Source organism: Octodon degus, unplaced genomic scaffold, assembly GCF_000260255.1.
Source record: "Octodon degus isolate 3935 unplaced genomic scaffold, OctDeg1.0 scaffold00157, whole genome shotgun sequence".
NCBI lineage: Eukaryota > Metazoa > Chordata > Mammalia > Rodentia > Octodontidae > Octodon > Octodon degus.
The window spans coordinates 6,259,903-6,281,353 of NW_004524733.1; the positions used below are offsets into that span (position 1 = coordinate 6,259,903).

At 36.3% G+C, this 21,451-nt stretch overlaps 2 protein-coding genes across 7 annotated transcripts in view; one reads left to right on the forward strand and one right to left on the reverse strand.

Annotated features, from left to right (window-relative positions):
• Positions 1 to 10,370, reverse strand: part of Atg4a (autophagy related 4A cysteine peptidase) — a 59,568-nt gene extending 49,198 nt beyond the window's left edge. For 2 of the 5 annotated variants that reach the window (XM_023702718.1, XM_023702716.1), the window contains exon 1: positions 8,693 to 8,727. Coding sequence is in view for 2 of the 5 variants with exons in the window: in XM_004642618.1 (XP_004642675.1) it covers positions 8,693 to 8,804 (112 nt within the window). In the remaining 3 variants the exon portion in view is untranslated. Of the gene's footprint in view, positions 1 to 8,692; positions 8,852 to 10,276 lie in introns of those variants that run through there. The other 3 variants (XM_023702715.1, XM_023702717.1, XM_004642618.1) reach the window with 3 other exon arrangements.
• On the forward strand, positions 8,959 to 16,537 carry Psmd10 (proteasome 26S subunit, non-ATPase 10). Of its 2 annotated transcripts, none has more exons than XM_004642619.2 (5): positions 8,959 to 9,109; positions 10,401 to 10,499; positions 11,323 to 11,469; positions 11,565 to 11,731; positions 14,118 to 16,537. In XM_004642619.2, the coding sequence occupies exons 1-5, from the start codon at positions 8,996 to 8,998 to the stop codon at positions 14,269 to 14,271; spliced, it is 681 nt and encodes a 226-aa protein (XP_004642676.1). In that variant the 5' UTR covers positions 8,959 to 8,995; the 3' UTR covers positions 14,272 to 16,537. The 2 variants fall into 2 exon arrangements, with proteins under 2 accessions (XP_004642676.1, XP_004642677.1); XM_004642620.2 differs by having other exon boundaries at positions 11,565 to 11,652.
• Positions 16,538 to 21,451: the final 4,914 nt, after the last annotated feature.

Sequence of the window (21,451 nt, forward strand, 5' to 3'; positions counted from 1 at the left end):
TGCACAAAAGTAAGTATAACTGATAACTCCCTTCCTTGCTTTTCCCAGTGGTAGGCTATAGATGCACCCTCAATCACGTAATATTTGGTTCATATACTGAGAACTTTGAATTGCTTCTGTAACACATATGCTATACATATAGCACTTTAATGCCCTTCTATGCCATTCATCATGAGTTCTGTAATGAAATTATAAAGCGATCTTCACTCTAAACTGCTTGTTGCTAACCTCAAATACTCTACTACAGCCCTAAATAGAAAATAATTTTCTCATGTCAACTTCTGAAGTTTATTTGGTGATATAGCCTAGAGTTACTCCAAAACACTTTGTACCTCAGTGTCATTTTAATTTGCATGTCTTGAATGATCAATGATGTTGAACATTTTTTCATACATTCATTTGCCATTTGTATCTCTTCATTTGTGAATTGCATATTCATCTCAGATGCCCATTTTTGGATTGGGTCTTTGAATATTGGAGGTCTGATTTTTTTAATTCTTTATATGTTCTAGATAGGAGGCCTTTGTCTGATGTACAGTCTGCTGAGATACTATATTATGCCATAAAGAATGGCTAACATCAAGAAGTCAGCCAATAACAAATGCAGGCGAGGCTGTGGAGAAAAAGGAACCCTTCTCCACTGTTGCTGGGAGTAGTACTCCCAGTAGTACAGCAGACTGGTACAAGTACTAGGGAAATCAGTATGGAGATTCCTCAAAAATCCAGGATTGGTGGTCTTATTCAAGCCAGTTGTTACCCATCTAGGTATTTTTCCAAAAGAACTGAAATCATCATACCACAGTGATATATGTGAGCCCATGTTTATAGCAGCACAATTTGTCATAGCTAAATCTTGGAAACAACCCAAATGCCCATCTACTGAGGAATGGATAAAAAAGACATGGTATGTTTACACAAAGGAGTATTATTCAGCTATAAAAAAGACAAATTCAAGTCTTTTGAAGATAAATGGATACAGCTAGAGATTATATTGGTAAGTGAAACAAATCATATTCACATATGCAAATATCATATTATCTCGCTAGTGTGAGAAACTGAAAGAGTAATGAAAATCTAAAAGGTACAACAGATACTGTTAAAGGAAAAGAAATTGTTCAATGGGAAGGAAAATCTTGGATGAGGAAAAGGACAAAAGAAAGAAGGGAAAAAGATCTATTTAGGTATATATGCAGAATGGTTTGGATAATTGTCGATTTCTGCTGGTCTTTTGAAAGCAGCAGTTTATGCTTAAACAGTTTTTATATTAATTTTATTGAGAAAGAAATAGCAATGAGACAGTTTCAAAACAGGTTAGAAGGACAGTTACAATAATTAATGCATGTTGTTGTCTTCGTAGTAGTTATTCATAGTACAAGATGCAGACATGATATCTTGTCTAAACACTATTAGTACAAATATTTCTTCTCATTGAACTAAGAGAAAGTAGATGTATATCTATGCTAACTATTTTGTATATACAAATATATTTTTTCACTACAAATTGGCCCTTCATTTTTAAATTAATTTTATTGAGAAAGAAATAACATTGAGGCAGTTTCAAAACAGGTTAGTAGGATAGTTATAATAATTAATACAATGCATATTGTTGTCTTCATAGTAGTTATTCATAGTACAAAATGCAGACATTATATCTTGTCTAAACACTATTTGTACAAATCTTTCTTCTCACTGAACTAAGAGAAAGTAGCTGCATATCTATCTTATTTTGTATATACAGATATAAAATGGTCCTTCATTTGTATCCCCTCTTTAGTTTTGTCAGAGATGTGTATTCTATTGCCATTTAAATATTGCAGGTGCGAGAATTCAGCAAAATAATCCAATATGGTCCAGTATTCGTAGTGGGTTATCCATAGGACTGTGCAGACAACCGCCAATTGGAAAGCCCTGCAGTGTGAGAGTCTAAAAAGGAAAAATTAAGAGTGATCTGGTTTCAAGGGCTCTACTGGCTTGCATTCCTGAGATGCAGTTCATAGTCCCCTAGTGATGCTCTCCACCAGAGCAAGCATCCATATAAAGAACCAAAAGGGATCAGAGGAGGTAAATCCTAAAACTCTCAGGATCCTTGAGCAGCATTCCTGTCAGGCAGCAGGTCCAATCAAGAAGCTTTTAGTGTGTCTATCCAGGTAGGGACAGGGAGACAATATACAAAAGTAGCTTGACAGTAACAAAATGGGACAAGGGCCAGACAAATAGCTCAGTGGATTAAAGTGCCTGCAAGTAGGCACAGGGACTGGGGGTTCAATCCCCTGGGCCTGCCATGCCAGCCCCGCCCCCAAGGAGTGCTGAGATGGCAATTGAGGCTGGGCGTGGTGGTGCACACCTGTAATCCCAGCTCTTGGGAGGCTGTAAATAGGTGGATCACTACGAGTCCGATCTAGTAGTGAGAACCTGAACACCCTGTAGACCCTTTCCTAAAATACAGAAAAAAAAAAAAAAACAGGACAAATGACAAGGAAAATGGCAGATATTCATAAAAACCCTAATATGCATTCTTACACACAAACACAAATACCCAAATTTAAGGTTCTGGTACCATTAAATAAGGGGTAAACATTAAAAACCTTTCAGTATGCCTTAGAGTTTTATTTCCTTGGAACTCCATATTTGAGACCCGAGGAAGTAAGGTCTTTTTGTTTGTTTTTTTATACTGGTAATCAAACTTACAACTTCACACTTTCCAGACAGGTGCTGTGCCACTGAGCTATCCCCCCAGCCCTAAAAACCTTTCAATATTCCTTAGAATATCATGTTTTATGGGCTAATATAATATTTATACATTAATATGTAGTATTCTACAAAAGATGCTGCTCAAAGACTTAGTGACAGGAAGAGTTCTGTGATAAGGCTGAGAGTCATAAAAATTGATCCTTACACAAAAGAGATTTACGGTCCATATACTCTTTACAATTTTGTTATTGTTATTTTGCCTTGGTGGGAATTAAACCCACAGTCTGGCACATATGAAGTAAACATTCTACCACTGATCTGTACCTTAGCCGTACTACATTTAAGAAGTCATGGGAACAGATTCATTTTAGAGAATTCCATTAAGAATGGTTAAAATGTTAGTCATTCATGATGCTTAAATAGGACAAATAATAAACCATTTGGAAAAACTAGCTGTTAAAAATGCCCTTTTTTCCAGAGTCACCCGAGCTTTTACTATACAGTAGAGGCAAATATTATAAGAAACCATATAAAGGAGGTGAACGTGGGTAAGCGTACTCAGAGAAGGCTTTTTAAAATAAAATTCAAGGTTTAGTTTCTGTCTACTCACACCTTGGTATTGCCTCTCTTAACTTCCACCGTCTACCCTTAGGCAGTCCTTCCAGGGCCTTAGCTTCATAGTCACTCAAGAAGACTACAGGCCCAGTTCCCATTCTACTGTATTAAAAAGAAGCCATCTGAGGTGTCAATGTCTGATTAAGCAGAGCCTCTAGCATGAATAATAATTTTGCTAAGCAGCAAAGAATTGTACCCCATTCATATGTACCCTGATGTTATTGAAAAACGTACAGCACTAAATTATTATTTTGAGTCATTTTTCATTTTGTATATTGTTTTGAACGAAAAACCACAAAATATCACTAAAAAAATTAAAGAAAACAAAAGTAAATGCTCATAGATTGGAAGATTTAGGTTGTCCATTTTTACCTAAAGAAATAAACAAATTCAGAACAATCCCTTTTAAAATCCCAATGACTTTCTTTGCAGAAATAGAGGACTGAGATAGCTCAGTGGCATAAGCATCTTCCTGGGAAGTGCAAGGTCCTGAGTTTGATCCCCAGTACCAAAAAAAAAAGAAAAGAAATAGAAAAAAATTCAGCCTAAAATTCAAATGCAATTCCAAAGGATTCTGACTAGTCAAAACAATTTTTAAAAGGAACAAAGTTAGAAGACAAAAACTTTCTTGATTTTGAAACTTTTTATGAAAGTATAGTAAACAAAATAGTACAATTCTAGCAGGAAAGCAGACAAGTAGACCAATGAAATGTAATGGAAAGTCCAGATAGTAAACACTAGCATGTATAACCAAATAATAAGAGTTCTAAGATGACTCAATGTAGGACAGCCTGTTCAACAAACTTTTGCAACACTGGATATCTGCAAGCATCAACTTGAACTCTATCATATACCATGCACAAAAATTAACTGAAAATATATTAAGACTTAAACACAAGACCTAAAACTATAAAATGCCTAGAAAACAACATATAGTAAAACTTTTATGACATTAGACTTGAAAATAACACAAAAAGTATGGCATAAGTATAAAAAATAAGACTATATCACATTCAAAAATACTGTGCATTAGCCACAACCAACAGGGAAAGGGCAAACTACAGAGTTAGAAAAAAATCTGAAAATTATATATATGATTAATATTTAGGATATATGACCATTGAGATATATAAATATTCAGAATATGTAAAGTAGTCCTACAGCTCAACAAGAATTCAAACAAATTAATTTTAAAATGAGGAAAAAATTAAATAGAACATTACTCAAACATGACGTACACTTTTATTGGCCAACAAGCATATGAAAAGATACCCACTATTACTAATGTTCAGAGAAATGCAAATCAAAACCTCAATTACAAATCACTTCACATCCATTATGATGGCTATAAAAAACAACAAGCATAGGCAAGGATCTGAAGAAATTAGAACTTTTGTACACTGTTGGTGGGATTGTAATGTTTTTCTGAATATAATGGAATCAATCTAGAAATTAAGACAGAATGAAAATAAACTAGTTCTCAAGCAATTGGAAATTAAGCAACAAACTTCTAAATAATCCATTGGTCAAACAGGAAGTCTCAAGGAAAATAAAAACACATTTAACTGAATGAAAATGAAAATACAGCATGTCAAAATACATAACATATAAACAAGATGGCAGGGGCTGGGGAGATGACTAGTGGAATAAGCGCTTCCCTGGCAAGCTCAAAGGCCTGAGTTCAATCCCCGGTTCCGCCAAAAGAAAGAAAGAAAGAAAGAAAGAAAGAAAGAAAGAAAGAAAGAAAGACAGACAGACAGACGGGGGACCTACGTGTGTTGTCCCTAGTCCAAAAAAAAATAAAGTTAAATAAAATAAACAAGTTGGCAGCCTAGAAGGACACATTAGTATTTTTCAGAAGTTATGACTATACATGGAAGGTATGACAATAAAGAGGTAGCACAGGATATTTGAGTAGTATTGGAATGTTTGCTGATTATAATGATGATTAAATCAATCTACAGCATGTCAAAAAATAACAAAGTTGTTTCAGTATCAATTTCATGGTTTAAATATTGTATTATAATTAGGTATAATGCAATGATTGAGATAAACTGGATGAATATTGTATAGAAACTTTATGTGCTATTTTTGCAAGTTTTGTGGCTCTTTTATTATTCATAATAGAAAAAAATTTAAAAGAAACCACTTATAAAGCAAATAACTCAGAAATAATAACATGGAAACTAAGACAGGAAGTAAATAACCAATGGATTATTTATAGGTTAATTTATTTTAGTAGCCTGCAACAGTATGCTAATTTTATGAAAGAATAGATTTTAAAAGAAGGCTGGCCAGATAGCTTAGTGGATTAAAACACCTGCTTAGGCAGACTCAGGGGCCAGGGGTTCCATCCCCAGCCTGTTGTGCCAGCCCCGCCCCCGGGGTGCACTAAGACAGAGACTGAGACTGGGCATTTCAATAGTATATGATGAGAATGACACATCATATCTGAGCTTTTCTCCTGAAAATATAATCCTAGTCTAATCATAAGAAACATATCAGATAAAACCAAATTGAGGGATGAAGCATTTGAGAAGTTATCTCAAAATTATCAAGGTTGTCAAAACAAAGTCTGAGACATCATCACAAACCAAGATGATAAGGAGACAGACTGACTGTAACATGCTACCATGTATGAGTCAGCTAAACTAGTGAAACCGGGAAATATGTGAAGTACAGTCAACAGTGACATACCAATGTGGGTTTTTCTGCTGTGACAAGTATAAAAGAGTAATGTAAGATGGTATTGATAAGAGAATCTACAAATGGTACTCGGACAATTTGAATATCCACATGAAAAAATATGCACTTACCTCCCACCATACAGAAAACTGAACTCAAATTGAATGAGACTTAAATGTAAGAGGCAAAACAATAAAACTTCTAGAAGAAAAACAATTGTTACGAGATTAGGCAGACTTTATAGGTATAACATTCAATGCATGCTCCATAAAAGAAAAAAAGATAAACTAGTCATCACCAAAATTGGAAACGTTTTCACTTTAAAAGATACCATTAAGGGGCTGGGGAGACAGCTCAGTGGAATAAGTCCTTGCCTTGCAAGCACAGGGTCCTGAGTTCAATCACTGGTACCACCAAAAAAAAAAAAAAAAAAAAAAAGATACCATTAAGGCTGGGGAGATAGCTCAGTGGCATAAGTGCCTTCTTGGCAAGCACAAGTCCTGAGTTTGATCCCCAGTACCAACAAACAAACAAACAAAAAGATTGTATTAAAGCTGACTATGGTAGCACACACCTATAATCCCAGCATTCTGGGAGACAGAGGCAGGAGGATCACAACTTAAAGCCCAGCCTGGGCAACTTCATGAGCCCTTGTCCCAAAAATAAAAATAAACAAAACAAAATAATTTAAAAGGATTCAAGATGTAGCTCAGTAAAAAGGTTCTAGGTTCAGTCCCTAATACAATGCCAAAAAAATGCAATCACTAAGAGATCCTGTACCAAATAAATAAAAGAGTTTTTAAAAATTAAAAAGGTACACACAAAACTTCCCTATGACCCTGTAATTCTACACTTACATATGTACCAAAGAGAAATGAAAACATATGCCCCCACAAAAAGATCTACATGAGAATGTTCTCAGCAGAATTAGTTGCAGTAATCAACAATCATAAACAATCTAAATGTCCATCAACTGCTGACTAGACAGACAAAAATGTGTTAGATTCATAAAGTAGAACATTATTTGACAGTAAAAAGGAAGAAAGCATTTATAAATGTTATACGATACAGTTGAAACTTTAAAACATTGGGCTAAATCAAACAAGCCAGACAAAAAAGCTCACATACTATATAATTTTATTTACATGGGATGTCTAAAATAGGCAAGTTTATAGAGATAAAAGAACACATTACTGGTTGCTTAGGCTGGGAGTGGGAATGGATATTAACTGCAAGTGAAAATGAGATCATATTGAGAAGATAAAAGCATTTTGAAACTGGCTTTTGGTGATAGATGCATCGCTCCATGAACTTAGTAAAATCATTTAACTATATACTTTTGAAAGAGTTGAATTCTATGATATGTAAAACATATTTGAAAAGTCATTAAAACGGAAAGAACAGGGGCCAGGGAGATGGCTCAGTAGAATAAGTGCTTCCCTAGCAAGCAGAAGGGCCTGAGTTCAATCCCTGGTTCCCCAAAAAAAAAAAAAAACATGGAAAGAACAGGAAATTGGATGAAGAATGTATGGGAACAGTACTTGCTATATTTGCAGCTTTTCTATCCATATAAAACTATGCTGAAACATTAAGAAATGTATTTAAATAAAAAAATTTAAATATATGTTCATGAATTGACATCAGTATTTTGCACACCTATTTGTATGAAAAGACATTTTCAAAGATGATATATGTAAAATCTCATAAATCAGTATTAAAGGATGAATATTTGGGGTCAATTTTGGTAATAGAGCACACTAACTTTGACTCCCAAGTAAGCAAAATGTTATTGCTTCAAAAGAATTCTATGCTGTTTTTCTGTGTTCAAAAATGTACATTCTTATGTTATTATTAGTAAAACAATTATTATTTTTGAATTTCATGTGTAAACATTTCTTAAAATTTGTTTTCTCTCTTGTCATAAAAGACTTTACCTTTTGGCCACAAAGCCTAAAATATTTACTACCTGGCTTTTTACAGAAATTTGGCCAAGCCTTGTTCTATAGGATAATATGATTGACATAAAATGGTCAGTTTCTTTCTTGAATATATTCTTTATTATTACATGGTTTTGGCAAAATGCCCTTCTGGATATGCCCTGTAAAGGAGAAGCCTTGTATCTCTTTTGCTACGACATTATTTAGGATTTCCACAAAAAGAAACACCACCGGCGTAATAGTTCTAGAAAGCCTCAAAATAATCGTAATTATTGTGATATTAAAGAGTGAACACCACACCACGGTATCCCGAGGATGACCCTTACGAAGTGGTAATGTCACCAAGCTATGGTCTCAGTGAGATCTCTTAGCTATCAAGTGGCTCCCAGGGCATCATCATACGCTGCCTTTGGCATCACCCTGGCACAACACCTTCCTATGGTGTCATGTGTTTTCACTGCTGTGGTAGAACCCTGGCCTGATGCCACTCCAGCGTGATTTCTTTAATCCTGCTTTTTTTCCACTCCCTGGGTGGTGACAGGGAGGGGGAGGGTAGCTACAGTCATCGGTTCGAACTCAGTTCCAACTGTTGTCCCTTCCGCCTGCCACAGCAGGTCTGGGCCCCGGGGAAAACAGAGCCTTTAGGCTCCAGCAATTATCTAGCTTCGCCTCAACACCCGTTTCAAGTGTTCGACTCAGTGCACCACCAGACACCACCCACCCCAGCTCTTCCTCACAGTTTCGCACGAAGCCGCTCTCCGTACCTGACTCCATTCTCCAGCTGTCATCGTGGGCCAACTTCACCGGCAACTTGACTACGGAGGTCGCTAGGGACCCTGGGGCTTGTAGTCCTGCACTGTTAGGGGCCAAGTCCATGAGGACAAGAAAGGCGCTTTCGAGTCCAGAACTGCCCTCAAACTGCAACTCCCAGAAGCTCCGCGCCATGGGAAAAGCAACGTCAGACAGAGCCAGGCTTGTGATTGGTGGAGCCCAGGCCTCTTTTGATTGGCAGCTGGGGGCGCAAGGCGGGATTTGCGTGCGTTTTCTCGAGCTCTTGAGAAAGCGAAATGGAGGGGAGTGTGTCCAACCTAATGGTCTGTAACTTGGCCTACAGTGGGAAGCTGGAAGAGTTGAAGGAGAGTATCCTGGCCGACAAGTCCCTGGCCACCAGAACTGACCAGGTAAAGGCGCCTACAGCCCGGCCGCAGCCGGCGGCAGCAGCCGGGGCGCTACGTGGCTTCCCGGGCCCAGCCCACGCGGAGGCCGGCTCGGAGGCCGTCCCTGCCCTCGCCGCGCCCGCGCTCGCCCCGAGCGGCCGGGCCCGCCCCACAGACCTTGCCGGGGCTCTTTTGGAGCAGGGGGCACATTGTTTTGACCCTGCGCTTAACTCGTGGGATTGGACGTTTCTAGAACATGTACCGCACTTCTCAGAAATGCCGACGTGAGGACAAACTTACGGATTTCTTTGCTCTCAGTTTAGTACCTGAGTGGTTTTATTCGGGGAAACACGTGTCTCCTGAGCCCGCCAGTTTGGTAGGAGCTGGAGGAAAAGTCACTCATATTCGTCGAGTGGGGCAAAAACAGACATGATTAAATTTTCTATATTTTTATATATTTAATTTTTTTGTAAAATTTACGTACAGGGCTGGAGATAACAGCTCAGAGAACTTCCCAAGCGGGGACTAAGCCCTGGTTTCTATCTCCAGCACTGAAAACAAAGACGTTCAAAGTTCTATTCCATAGGACTCGCCAGGAGATACAGCTAGGAAAGCGAATGCTAATTCTCTTTGAGAGCCAGGACTAACTCTGGCTTGTCAGTTTTCAAAAGCCGCTTTGTTGCTCTCTAATTGTGTGTGTGTGTGTGTGTGTGTGTGTGTGTGTGTGTATGTGTGTGTGTTTTAGTGGTATATAATCTTAGCTCGTTTTGTGGACATTTCTTCCTCCATGTATTCTTTCCAGAGCGTCTATGTTGAGATCAGTGTGGTAGTTGAGATTTCAGAGCCAAGAGGATCTTGGCTAACTTATGTCATCTAAAACAAGCTGTTTAGCCAAAAGACTCTTAGTTTCTTTATCCATAAAATGGGCATAATATCTACTGTATAGGATGTTGGTGGTTAAATGGTACGATACAGAGAAAACTGGTAGCTCTGATGTCTGATGTAGAAATAAGTAAAAGTAAACAGCCAAAGGTCCTTTTCTGCCAGAGCATTTCAATCAGTTTCTTGCTGTGTTGATTTCATCACAGTGTTCTGCCTAGAATGACTTACATTCATCGTTGTTATGCCTCCTATGTTCCTAAATTCTCTGTTGAACTACAGCAGTCAGTAATACCGTTTAAGGTTACTCACCTGAAGATGCAGTGTGCTTCATTTCTTGTTTTCAAACAATGGGTTTGCTGCAAGCAATCTTACTTTTTCTGCCTTTTTGCCTTCTATTTCTCTTCAAGAATGTTTTTCCTTGTTTTCCATGTAGGACAGCCGGACTGCTCTGCATTGGGCATGTTCAGCAGGACACACAGAGATTGTTGAGTTCTTGCTCCAACTCGGAGTGCCAGTGAATGATAAAGACGATGTGAGTACTAGGCAAAACTGTTAAATTCCCAGTTATCATTAGACTCCACCCTGGTGTTTATTGAAGCCTCAATATTAAGTTCATAAACAAAATTGTAACTTTTACAGCCAGGAAGTTACCTCATTTCCCTGGTAATCAAGCATGTGACTAGTTGCATGTGAATGGTTTTAAAATGTTAATTTTGCCACTCATATGCTGTCCTTTGGAGTAAAAATACAGGTCAGGGCCTGTTACTGTGAACCCTAAAAGCCTAAATTCTTTTTAAGACTTTTTGCATTTTTTTTTTTTTTGGTGAATAAAGATGGCCTAGGTTGTATTGCGATGGTATTAGGACTGTGAAGAAAGGGAACTTTTTTGTTGACAAAAAAATTCCCTTTTCAGGAATGCTTATTAAAATTTATAATAGGAAAGAAATAAAAATAGTTTAATGGAATGGTTGAAAACAGTAAAATATATCCCTGTGGTAAAATAATATGGAACCAACAGTTAAAACTAGAGAACAGCAAGACAACTCTTACAACATAAGTGAAATGGTGAAAAATGCACTTCACAAAACTTTATATCCTCTGATCTCAGTTTTGAGTTTTAAAATACTGTCTTATATAGGAGCAAACACCTTACAGTTAGACTTGTATTTCATTAAGTCTACATTATCGTATTGTATTTTTTAGTAGTACATTGTTTTCCAAATTCTCCAGTACTTGATGAGGGGTAAAATGGGTATTTTTAAACTATTCACACCTGATGTACTAACCCCCTGTAAAGGTTCGCATTCATATCTGTACCCCTTCCCCTAATTTCATACAAGCCACCTCTTTTGCAGGCTGGCTGGTCCCCTCTTCATATTGCTGCTTCGGCCGGCCGGGATGAGATTGTAAAGGCTCTTCTGGGAAAAGGTGCTCAAGTGAATGCCGTCAATCAAAATGGCTGTACTCCTCTCCATTACGCTGCTTCCAAAAACAGGCACGAGGTATGGTTCTGCCCCTGTGTTGCTTCTGTTCACTTCTGAACGTGTACATAAACACGGATGGATCTCTGCAGTAGTCTCTGCTCTGTCTTTTTCAGATTGCTGTGATGTTATTAGAAGGTGGGGCTAATCCAGATGCTAAGGACCATTATGAGGCTACAGCAATGCACCGGGCCGCAGCCAAGGGTAACTTGAAGATGATTCATATCCTTCTGTGCTACAAAGCATCCACAAACATCCAAGACACTGAGGGTAACACTCCTCTGTAAGTGATGAGTAACCGTCATTTGTATTCTTTAACATTAGCCTTCTTTCAGTAATTTTTATGTATCAATTCTTTTATTATTCTGTTTATACATGTTAGTAACAACAATCCGAAGGTACACTAAAGCATAAAGATAAAAAAATAAAAATTGCCTATCATTTGCCATCCAGAAATAACCACTGATAACATTTTTGTGGATTTCTTCCCAGTCTTATATGCACATATATATTTTACATAAATATTTTAGCAAAGTTAGAGTACTGTTGTATCAGTAATTTTATATCTTGTTTTTACCTCATACAGTGAGCATTTTCAGTATCATTAAATACATTTAAAACATTTTAAATAACTATATGCAGTTGATTTTATGGATGGGCCACAAATTAATCATTCTTGTTACTTTATAAAATTTTTTGACGTTTCTACTATTATAAATATTGCTGAATTGACCAACTTTGTATAAAAACCTTTGTCCATGTTGCCATTATCTTATTAGAGACTCCTAGAAGTTAAATTTCTAGACCAACAAATACGCACATTTTCAGGCTATTGCCATGTGTTGCCAAATTGCTTCCAGAGGAGTTGTATCACTGTACCCTCCCAAGAGCATTTTAAGAATGCCTTTTATCTAACATCAACACTGAAATTATCCTTTTATTATATGAAAAATGGTATTTTATGTTTGTAATTGACATGTATTGTTGTCATCAATTTAGAAATTTAATGCCTTTTGGCAAGTTGTATCTCTTTAGCACATTCACAACGGGCTGTAATTTCTTATTTCTCACTGCCAAGTGCCTCTGAACCACTGGTGGTACATGCATGACTGTGCCATTGGGCAGTATGGGGCAGTTCAGTCGGGTGGTGGAAGCATCCCAGTGGGCCAGTCATGCATGTATCACCAGTGGTTCAAGCCTGTAGGGATGTGTTAAATCACTACTTTGTGTCCCTTTCAGCTTCCTTTGGGGGATTAATTTATTTTTACTGACTTTTAAGTGTTCTTCACTTGACATAGTAAAAATACAACTTTCTGCCATATTAGTTAAAATGTTTTTCCCAGTTGGTCTTTTACTTTGTTTAATTTTTTAAAATGCAAGTTTTCCATCTCTGTGTAGTCAAACCAGTTAATCTTCCCTTACTATTAGGAAGCTTATCTTCATCATAGTTACCTATTTACCTATATTTTATTATAGGTTTCTTTGCTGGGGCTATAGCTCAGTCCCTGCCAAGCTCAAGGTCCTGAGTTTGATTCCTAGTACCAAAAAATAATAATATAGGTTTTCTTTAATATTCATTCATTTTGATTGAGAGTTATTACTGTTTTACATTTAAATTTTGTATGTATGACCTGCCTCTGCCTTTATATTTTTCTACATTATTTGGCCACTTTTCTTCCATGTTGAAAGATGTCTGTTTTGAGTCCAGAAAATGTGAGTCTTCTTTTTAGTTTAGAGTGAGGTTTATTCAACCTTTACAGATTGATTTTTATTAACTTTTTAATTTAAAAATCTTCCTGAGTGACACTCTTGGAAAGTCCTGTGTATTTTAGCTTTTTTCTCCAAAACTCAAAAGGCAGGATTGCCTGGAGGAAGTCTAGAAGTCAGCCAATATGGTCTCCTAGGAAAATACAGTGTTTCAGAATAGCTAGTTGCTGTTCCTCCAGCCCAAACTCTGCCACGTTCCAGCTATGTCAAATATATATTAACTTTTGTGAGTCTTAACATCTGGAATGCTTTGAAAATAATTCTTTCCTCACTATGTTATTGTGAAATTTGAGTCAAATGCCATATAAATTGCCTAATACACTGCATGAAAAATGAAAATGCCTAACACAGATTGCTTTCCCTCCCCACCCAGTTTACCACTCAACCATATCAGCATAACGAAAAGCTTTAACCTCTGTCACAATTTTAACTGTTATAAGTGACGATAATACCGTGCTATTTTCCAGGTAGATACACATCAACAAAATGAACTATTTTCAACTGATTTTTAAAAGTTTTAAATCCTATATGTTGCTACTAACATGTTATGAATTGAGGCTTTTCTGAATTCTAACCAAGATTTGTTATGTGCAGTGTTTGAGGTAAACTACTACTGATCTCCATAAAAATGAGGAATTTTTGCTTTGTTCTGTCATTTTGATGCATTCTTCTATCATGGAGTAGTAATAAGATTGTGATTTATGATGTTACATAAGAGTATTCCAGTCAATTTTAACTTATAAACAGTTTTTCCCACATATGTTGATTTCACTTTTCTGATTAAATAAATTTCCAGTATTACCAAGGCTTAATAATATTGCAGATTAGACTCCCTCATAGGAAATCCTAACCATTAAATAGATCAGTGGTTATTAATTGATCTTTGTGTTCCCCGATTTCAGACACTTAGCCTGTGATGAGGAGAGAGTGGAAGAAGCAAAACTGCTGACATCCCATGGAGCAAGTATTTACATTGAAAATAAAGAAGAGAAAACACCCCTGCAAGTGGCCAAAGGTGGCTTGGGTTTAATACTCAAGACAATGGTAGAAGGTTAAAGTAGCTTGGATTTAATCTACTTTATATATTTTGTTGTCCTCAATGCCCTGGAAACTAATGTAGTTGTACATAAGGCATCATCTACAAAGGATGCAGTTTTCTTAAGTTCAGAATCTTACTAACATGTTATATTATTCCTGCTGAGATAAACATGTTACATTATTCCTGCTGAGATAAGTAACTTGTTCTAAACTTGTTATGAAACCTGTTTTCCAGGCATTGAATAATTGTTGAGATTGTTCCACTCTTGTCATACATTGTTTTCTAATACTGCATTTTGCTTAATTTTGAGTGATTGTGTGACTGTTAATGAGTCCTCACCACCTTCCTATGTACCTTCTCTCTCCCTTTGAAGCACAATGACCCAAATAACAATAGGCAGGTGGTTCTGTCACATGGTTGCAGGTGAATTCTATATCTTTCTATAATTGAAACACATTTTAATACTCAGACCTATGCCAAATATTTCCCTTTTCTCCAACTATACATCTTTCATTATAGTGTATATATATATATATATATATATATATGTATATATATTTAGTGGACCAAATTTTAAGTTGGGGGATATGCTCTAAAATAATGGAGTACAGTGAGTGTCCTGTGTACCCATGTATCTCTTTGAGGAGCTGCTTTCCTTCACAACACTATGTTTTTTTAAACAGGAAACTCTGAAGTACCTTTATTGCCTGACCGTTTATTGGAAAGAATGTCCAGATTGTTAAAATGATTTTAACAGAATGGTATTTTGATTTGTATTTCAGAACTTTTAAAAATGTTAGAATAGCCCGTTTTTTTAAAAAGACATTCACTTAAGCCTTAAAATTCTGAGTAAAAACATTTCTCAGTTGTGGGTAGCTCTAAAGTCAGTAAAATTAGTGAAGCTTGAACTACAAGTAAAACCTTTGGAATAGTAGTCTTCTGAATTGCCAACTAAATGCACAGCACAAGGAAATTAATAAGTGCACATTAAAACTCAATTTAGGGAAGCATCTTAAATGATTATTACTTATTAAATCTAACATACTCAAAGTGACAACAAATTATTTTTTGACTTGAATTTTAAACTGCAAATATTGTTTGAAATACATGTTTTAAGTGAGCCCCCACAAACTTGTGTTAATTTGAAATTAAAGACTTAATGTCCAGTAATTAAAACTTTTATAAATACGAACTTTGTTGTTTATAAACAAAACTGTTTTACATAAATTTGTTTTTGCCATCGTGCATATCAAAACCAGGGAAGTTAGGCAGGTGCGCTACCATTAAGATACACCTCCAGCCCAGGGAAGTATCTTCTTACGGAATAACAGTCTTGCTTTACTGAATACTGGAGGTAGAGTGATTGGTAAGGGAAATAATTTACCTCTAATATTTTCAATGTGATTTAACACTAAAGTTTTCTCTAATAGATCTGTTAAGACTAAAAGCCTTTAAATATTAAGTTTGTCTGAGGTAATAGGCTTCATGGGTATAATAGAAACTCATTTTAATTCCTTAGTATGAGTTCTTCAGTAAGCAATAGAGTCGGAAGTAAAACTAAAGTAATTTGTAGGCTTAAGTAACTTGTTAGCAATAGTTGAATCACTGATTTGTATAAACTGAGGGTTTTAATGCCCTCAGATCCTGACCAAATTGTTACCTGTAGAAAATGTGATACAGTGTGAAGCTGATTCAAGAATGTTTCCTTCCAAAACAAAAAAGAAAATTCAATTTTAAAGTTTAATAAATACTGGAAAAAGTATGATCTTAAGTACCTTTAACAGAGTATTCTTAACTTTGGTGACATTGTTTGAGATTCAAGGTAAATCTGCATTCTGCTCTAAAATCTTTGACTTAATAGTTTTAACTCTGACCCTAGTGTTTTGAATTCTCATTTCTCAATTACACCACTTACAGTGTATTTTTATGCAGCTCTGCCTGCAGTTTTCTGCTTCTGTGTTCTGCTGTCGAATATTAGTCTGTTGGCAAAATTGATATTTACTATGACGGTTCTTTACTTTGGGTTATATGGCTCCAGTTTCACATTGCTATTGACTAAAATTGAATGCAGAATGTTGTATATGCATTTTTCTGGGAAGACAGTTGATAGATTTTTATCAAATTCTCAAAAGAACCTGTGATTTCTTAAAAAGTTAAGAATCGCTGGGTAAGAGCCAAAAGAATATTGAATCAGTTCTCTGGAGATATAAGTTCTAGAACATTGTAGCTCTACCACACTTTATAAGCTTTGCATCTTTTCTTATTGTTGCCTTTAAGAATACAAAAATCATCTCCATTTTACACATCAGAAAATGCCCAATACCAAAATACAACTTTCCTGGATCCTAATACATTTTTCTCCCTATACTTAAAATCACTGAACCAAGTGGAAGGTACTCTGGCATTGATTATAACCCATCAATTGTAACACCTGCCCTGTGCTTTTCTTCAAATTGGCTACTACATAATAAATCCATACTTGGCTTCAGTCCCAAGTTACTGACAGGTTCTTAACTCTTCTCAATACAGATTCCAGTAGATAATGATTACATTCCTTGTGGGGATTTGGTACTCACACATAACACATCTTAATTCTTTTCTCCTCCCCATCTCCTTCCCTCCCCCAACCTTTCGTATCTTGTCTCCCTTCCCACTTGAGATAGATCTATCCCTAATTCCTGCTGTATTTTATTTTGCCCTTTATTTATAATTTGGGTTTCTTATTTAAGAGAAACCATGTGGTGTATGTAAGCTTGTGTGTCTGATTTATTTCACCTAAAATTATGGCCTCAAGGTATAGAGGTTGTTAAAGTGTCTTATCCAGAACTACTAAATTTACTCAAATTTCTTGGTATTAGAAGCATTTTCTGTTCTGTGTAACCCTTGGGCTTCTGGATAGCTTCACGGTAGGAGCTCTTCACTGTAATGGTCAAACCATGATCAGAAACTTGGAAATTGCAGCCCCTTCTTCCCATGCTGTAACAGGGATGGGAGTGGAGACTTGAGTTAATGTGATAAAGTATGAAAAACTCACACATTTAAGGTCAAGTGCTATGAATAAAATAACTTGTTTTCTTTCATTGGCATTTTTTTGTTTCCCTGGATCCCTCATCATTTTTTGCATTCTTTTTAAACCAAAGCGTCAAAGAAAACTGTAATTATTGACTGTTTCTTGATTAGTTTGAACCGTGTTTGTTTATTTGTGATTCAGAGGATAGACCCCAGATTCTTGGATGTAGTAGACAAATAGCTCTACCACTGGGTTAAAACCTCAGCTTCATGGTTTGAACCATTTGTTGTGCCCTGTTTACCAGCAGGTACACATTGTAGAGCATCCTTTTATTACTAAAATTTAGGCTTAATTTAAATTGATAGTTCGTTGTGGCAAGCTGCTGAAGCTGGAAGTTGATCATATGTGGGAGAGCAAGATGATCAGTTTCCAGCTTCAGCAGCTCCCAACAGTTTGGTGCATTTGAAAGAACATTACACTGGAAACTAGAATTTGGATCTAGTTTCAACTTTGTATAATCTCAAGATTATTTCCCCTCTCTTTACTCAGGGATTCTCTAGACCCTGGGTGGAATTACATCAGAACAAAGCAGATTTTTAAAGTACATTGACATCCTTGTCTCTCTCACCAAGAATGCACAATTCTATATCATCCCCCACTTTCACCCCCGTCATTGTTAGGAGAGAGCCAGAACCACTATGTATGTTGCAACCTTCATATGTACTAGAGTTAGAAAAGGTTGAGTATGATCAATGATAAAGTTTTCTTCCAGCTCTGAAATTCTATGCACAGGCCACTTTTAAATGCAAATATTAGCTTCTTAGCATATAATATGAGAGAGTCTCCTGGTGTTCTAAAAGGAAAAAGATCAATACCTGTGATTTCTTAACTGTTCTTCAAAAATTATTATATTTTAGTCTCCTTTCATCATAGATCATTATAATTTGGATGGCTTCTCTAGTGCAGTAAAAATTGAAACTTTTGTACAGAATTGCCAAAAGCACCACTCATAGTAAAACTGTACTCCACAAAAACAAGAGATATCTCTGATTCTGCTCACCATTGTACACCAACAGTGCCAGTTTCATAGTAGCCATTCACTAAATGTCCAGTGAGTGATTTTTTTTTTTTTTGTGGAACAAGGGATTGAACTCAGGCCCCTTCTACTGAGCCATCTCCCCAGCCCTTCCAGTGAGTGATTGAATAAAGAAATTAGGAGATCAGAGTTTCTTACCATAAAAGCTGATCTGTTGACTTGGCTCACCCTAGTTGCTAAATACAGAAACAAACATGAGAAACATAAGTTCTTAGAAATCAGTTTGTATGGCGGGAATGGATCTTTAAGGAAACAGGGCTGGCTTGAGATTTTGTGAGACTACCCACTAAATTTCAGCTACTTCTGGAAAAATAAATATTTTAGTTCCCTTTCTGAACAAGAACTATTCTAAAATAATTTGGTCAGGGGCTGGGGAGACAGCTCAGTGGTCTAAGCGCCTGCCTGGCAAGTGCAAGGATCCAGTTTCAAATCTCAGTCCCACATGCCATGCCAGCCCCGCAACTGGGCATGGTGGCACATGCCTGTAATCCCAGCACTGGGGAGGCTGAGACTGGAAGATCACTGTGAGTCTGAGCTGAGTAGCGAGACCCTATACCAAATAAATTCATAAGAGATTTTTAAAAATTAAATTAATTTTTAAAAAATTAAAATAATTTGGTCAAAACTTAACTAGTGAGAATATTTTCTGATCCAATGATAAAGCAGAAACAAAACATATTGTCCCCTTATTGGGAAGCTTTTAATATATGAGCCCGTTCCTGCCTAAGTGAGATTTAGTGAGCAGAATTGCATTACACCAGTATATTACAGGGATTCAAGATTCATCACAAACATTTATTGGGTGTATCATTATGTTCTTAAGGACACCAGAATGAAGTTACACTAACCAGAGTGACTATAAGCCTGAGTAGATGGCAAACCCCATGGTTTGATTTGAAAGGGGCTAATGAGATCCCTTTTTCTATGAATATCTTCCTCTACATTGTCTGAGTACCTGGAATTCCCCCTTTGAGACTCTGGGTTATGGGTTATCTGTGTTCAAGAATCCCCTTTCAAAAGTAAATTCTCCTGAGCAGGGCAAAGTGATGCTCACCTATAGAACCAAATACTGGGGAGACTGAGCAGGAAGATTACTTCAGTTGGAGGCCAGCCGGGGCAATAGCTTGATCCTGTCTCCAAAAACTAACACTTTACGAAGAGGGCTAAGTCATGTATCAAACTGAATGAACTGACTGGATGATGAAAGTTCATGTTCACTGGACAAGAACAGGTCATATAACAGCCACCTTTTTAAGCATGGCAAGAGCAGGGGTTCTGAGCAATGAATCTTGCCTGAGGAATGCAGATCTCAGTAGGTCACTGAGCTAATAAGAGCATGGGAATCCTGGATGTCTGAAAAATAATGTCTTTGCATTGCAAAGGTCAGGAAGGGGACTGAGAGGAAAAATCCAAAGGTACATACTTTCCCAGCTGGACAATACCTACTCTATGTGTATTTTAAAGTCCAGACATTTGTGTTTGTGTCATTCACAAATTTATTAAGTGTTATATCTGTGTTATTTAACTCAATCTTGAATTCAGCTAGTCTATAACATCTGAAATAGTATGCAATATATGTGTATTTTTCAATGGTAAGGGATTCAGTTTTCAGGAGATTCTCAAAGTGATCTGTAACTAAAATAAGGTTAAAAACCATTGACCAAACTGCTGATCAGTATTTTGCACAGAACAGTGTTAATAAGGACTGAGTTCTGTGAGATCAATAATGCCTGCCTTCCTGGTCAACACTGATCCATCAGAAATGTTGGTTTTAGCACTATTACATTATCAGTCTTAGATTTACCTGTATCATAAAAATGGAAGGGAAAAATGACTTCCAGCTACTTAGACAATCAGATCATTGAATCTTTTTATACTATTAATGTTTAGTTTTTAATATCTAAATGTTAGGTTATTTTTAAGATCATTTTATTTCCTAGACTAATCAGATAGTATATGTCATAAGGTTTATTGTTTTCTGTGAATGGAATTACAACAGCTTCAAAAATTACTGAGATTGGTTGCAAACTGACACATTAAAGAAAATACCTAAGAAGCTTGCTGACTTTGTCTACATGACTCTGGACAAGTGTAATTTTTATTTCTAGTTCAACCCATCTTAAAACCTACAGGGTCTTCCTCAATTTGGTATATGAGTGTGATCCATATAGATAGTTTGCATTTTAAGAAAATCTTTTACATGAAATTCTTGATGTGGTAAGTTCAAGATTCATTACTTTACTTGAGAAAGTTTTACCTTATAAGCCACACACACTGTATGATCCCATTTGTGTGAAGAAAAGGCAAAGATAATATCTATGGAAAACAAATCAATGATTGTTGAGGTCCAGGACACAGTGGAATTGCACAAAAGAGCAGCATCGAGGAAATATTTTGGGCTTATGGATGTTCTCTATCCAGATGGGTAGAGTAGTTTCAAGGGTGTGTATGACTGAAAACTCATCAAATTTTACACTTAAAATGGTTGCAATATATCATGAATAAGTTATGTGTCAATAAAGTTGCTTTCTAAAGGATTTATCTTAGTCATTAAAATTAAATTTTGAATATTTATTGAGCCTTAAACCAAGATTTAAAGTATAATTGATTACACAAGTGAGGGAATAAGCCTACATGTAAGTTTCTTTTAGGTGGGATGAGTGAAATATGTTCATGAAAAAGCTTTGTAACTGTTGAGATGACATCAATGCATCTTAGTTAATACCTAAACTTTACACAAGAGTAAATTGACTTTATTAATGTGGAACCTACCAGAAGTAAAACAGATTTAAATAATTGGTTGAGATTATCTCAAATAGACCTTAAGTGTTCACTTGGAACATGTCCCTAGTCTTCCCCTTCAAAAGAAGCATAAGTTACAGTGATCACATAGTAGCTTTTTCAAAGCTAAATTCTACAGCACTTATATCAGTACTTTGTATTTATTGAAGGAAATTGAAATCATTTGTATATATCATTTGGCACTTAAAATTTGGACTATTTTCAGAATTTGCTCTACTCAGATATTGGACACCAAAGTGATTCCTTGAGAAATACAGTGTGACAAATGAAACATCCATATGTACCAATT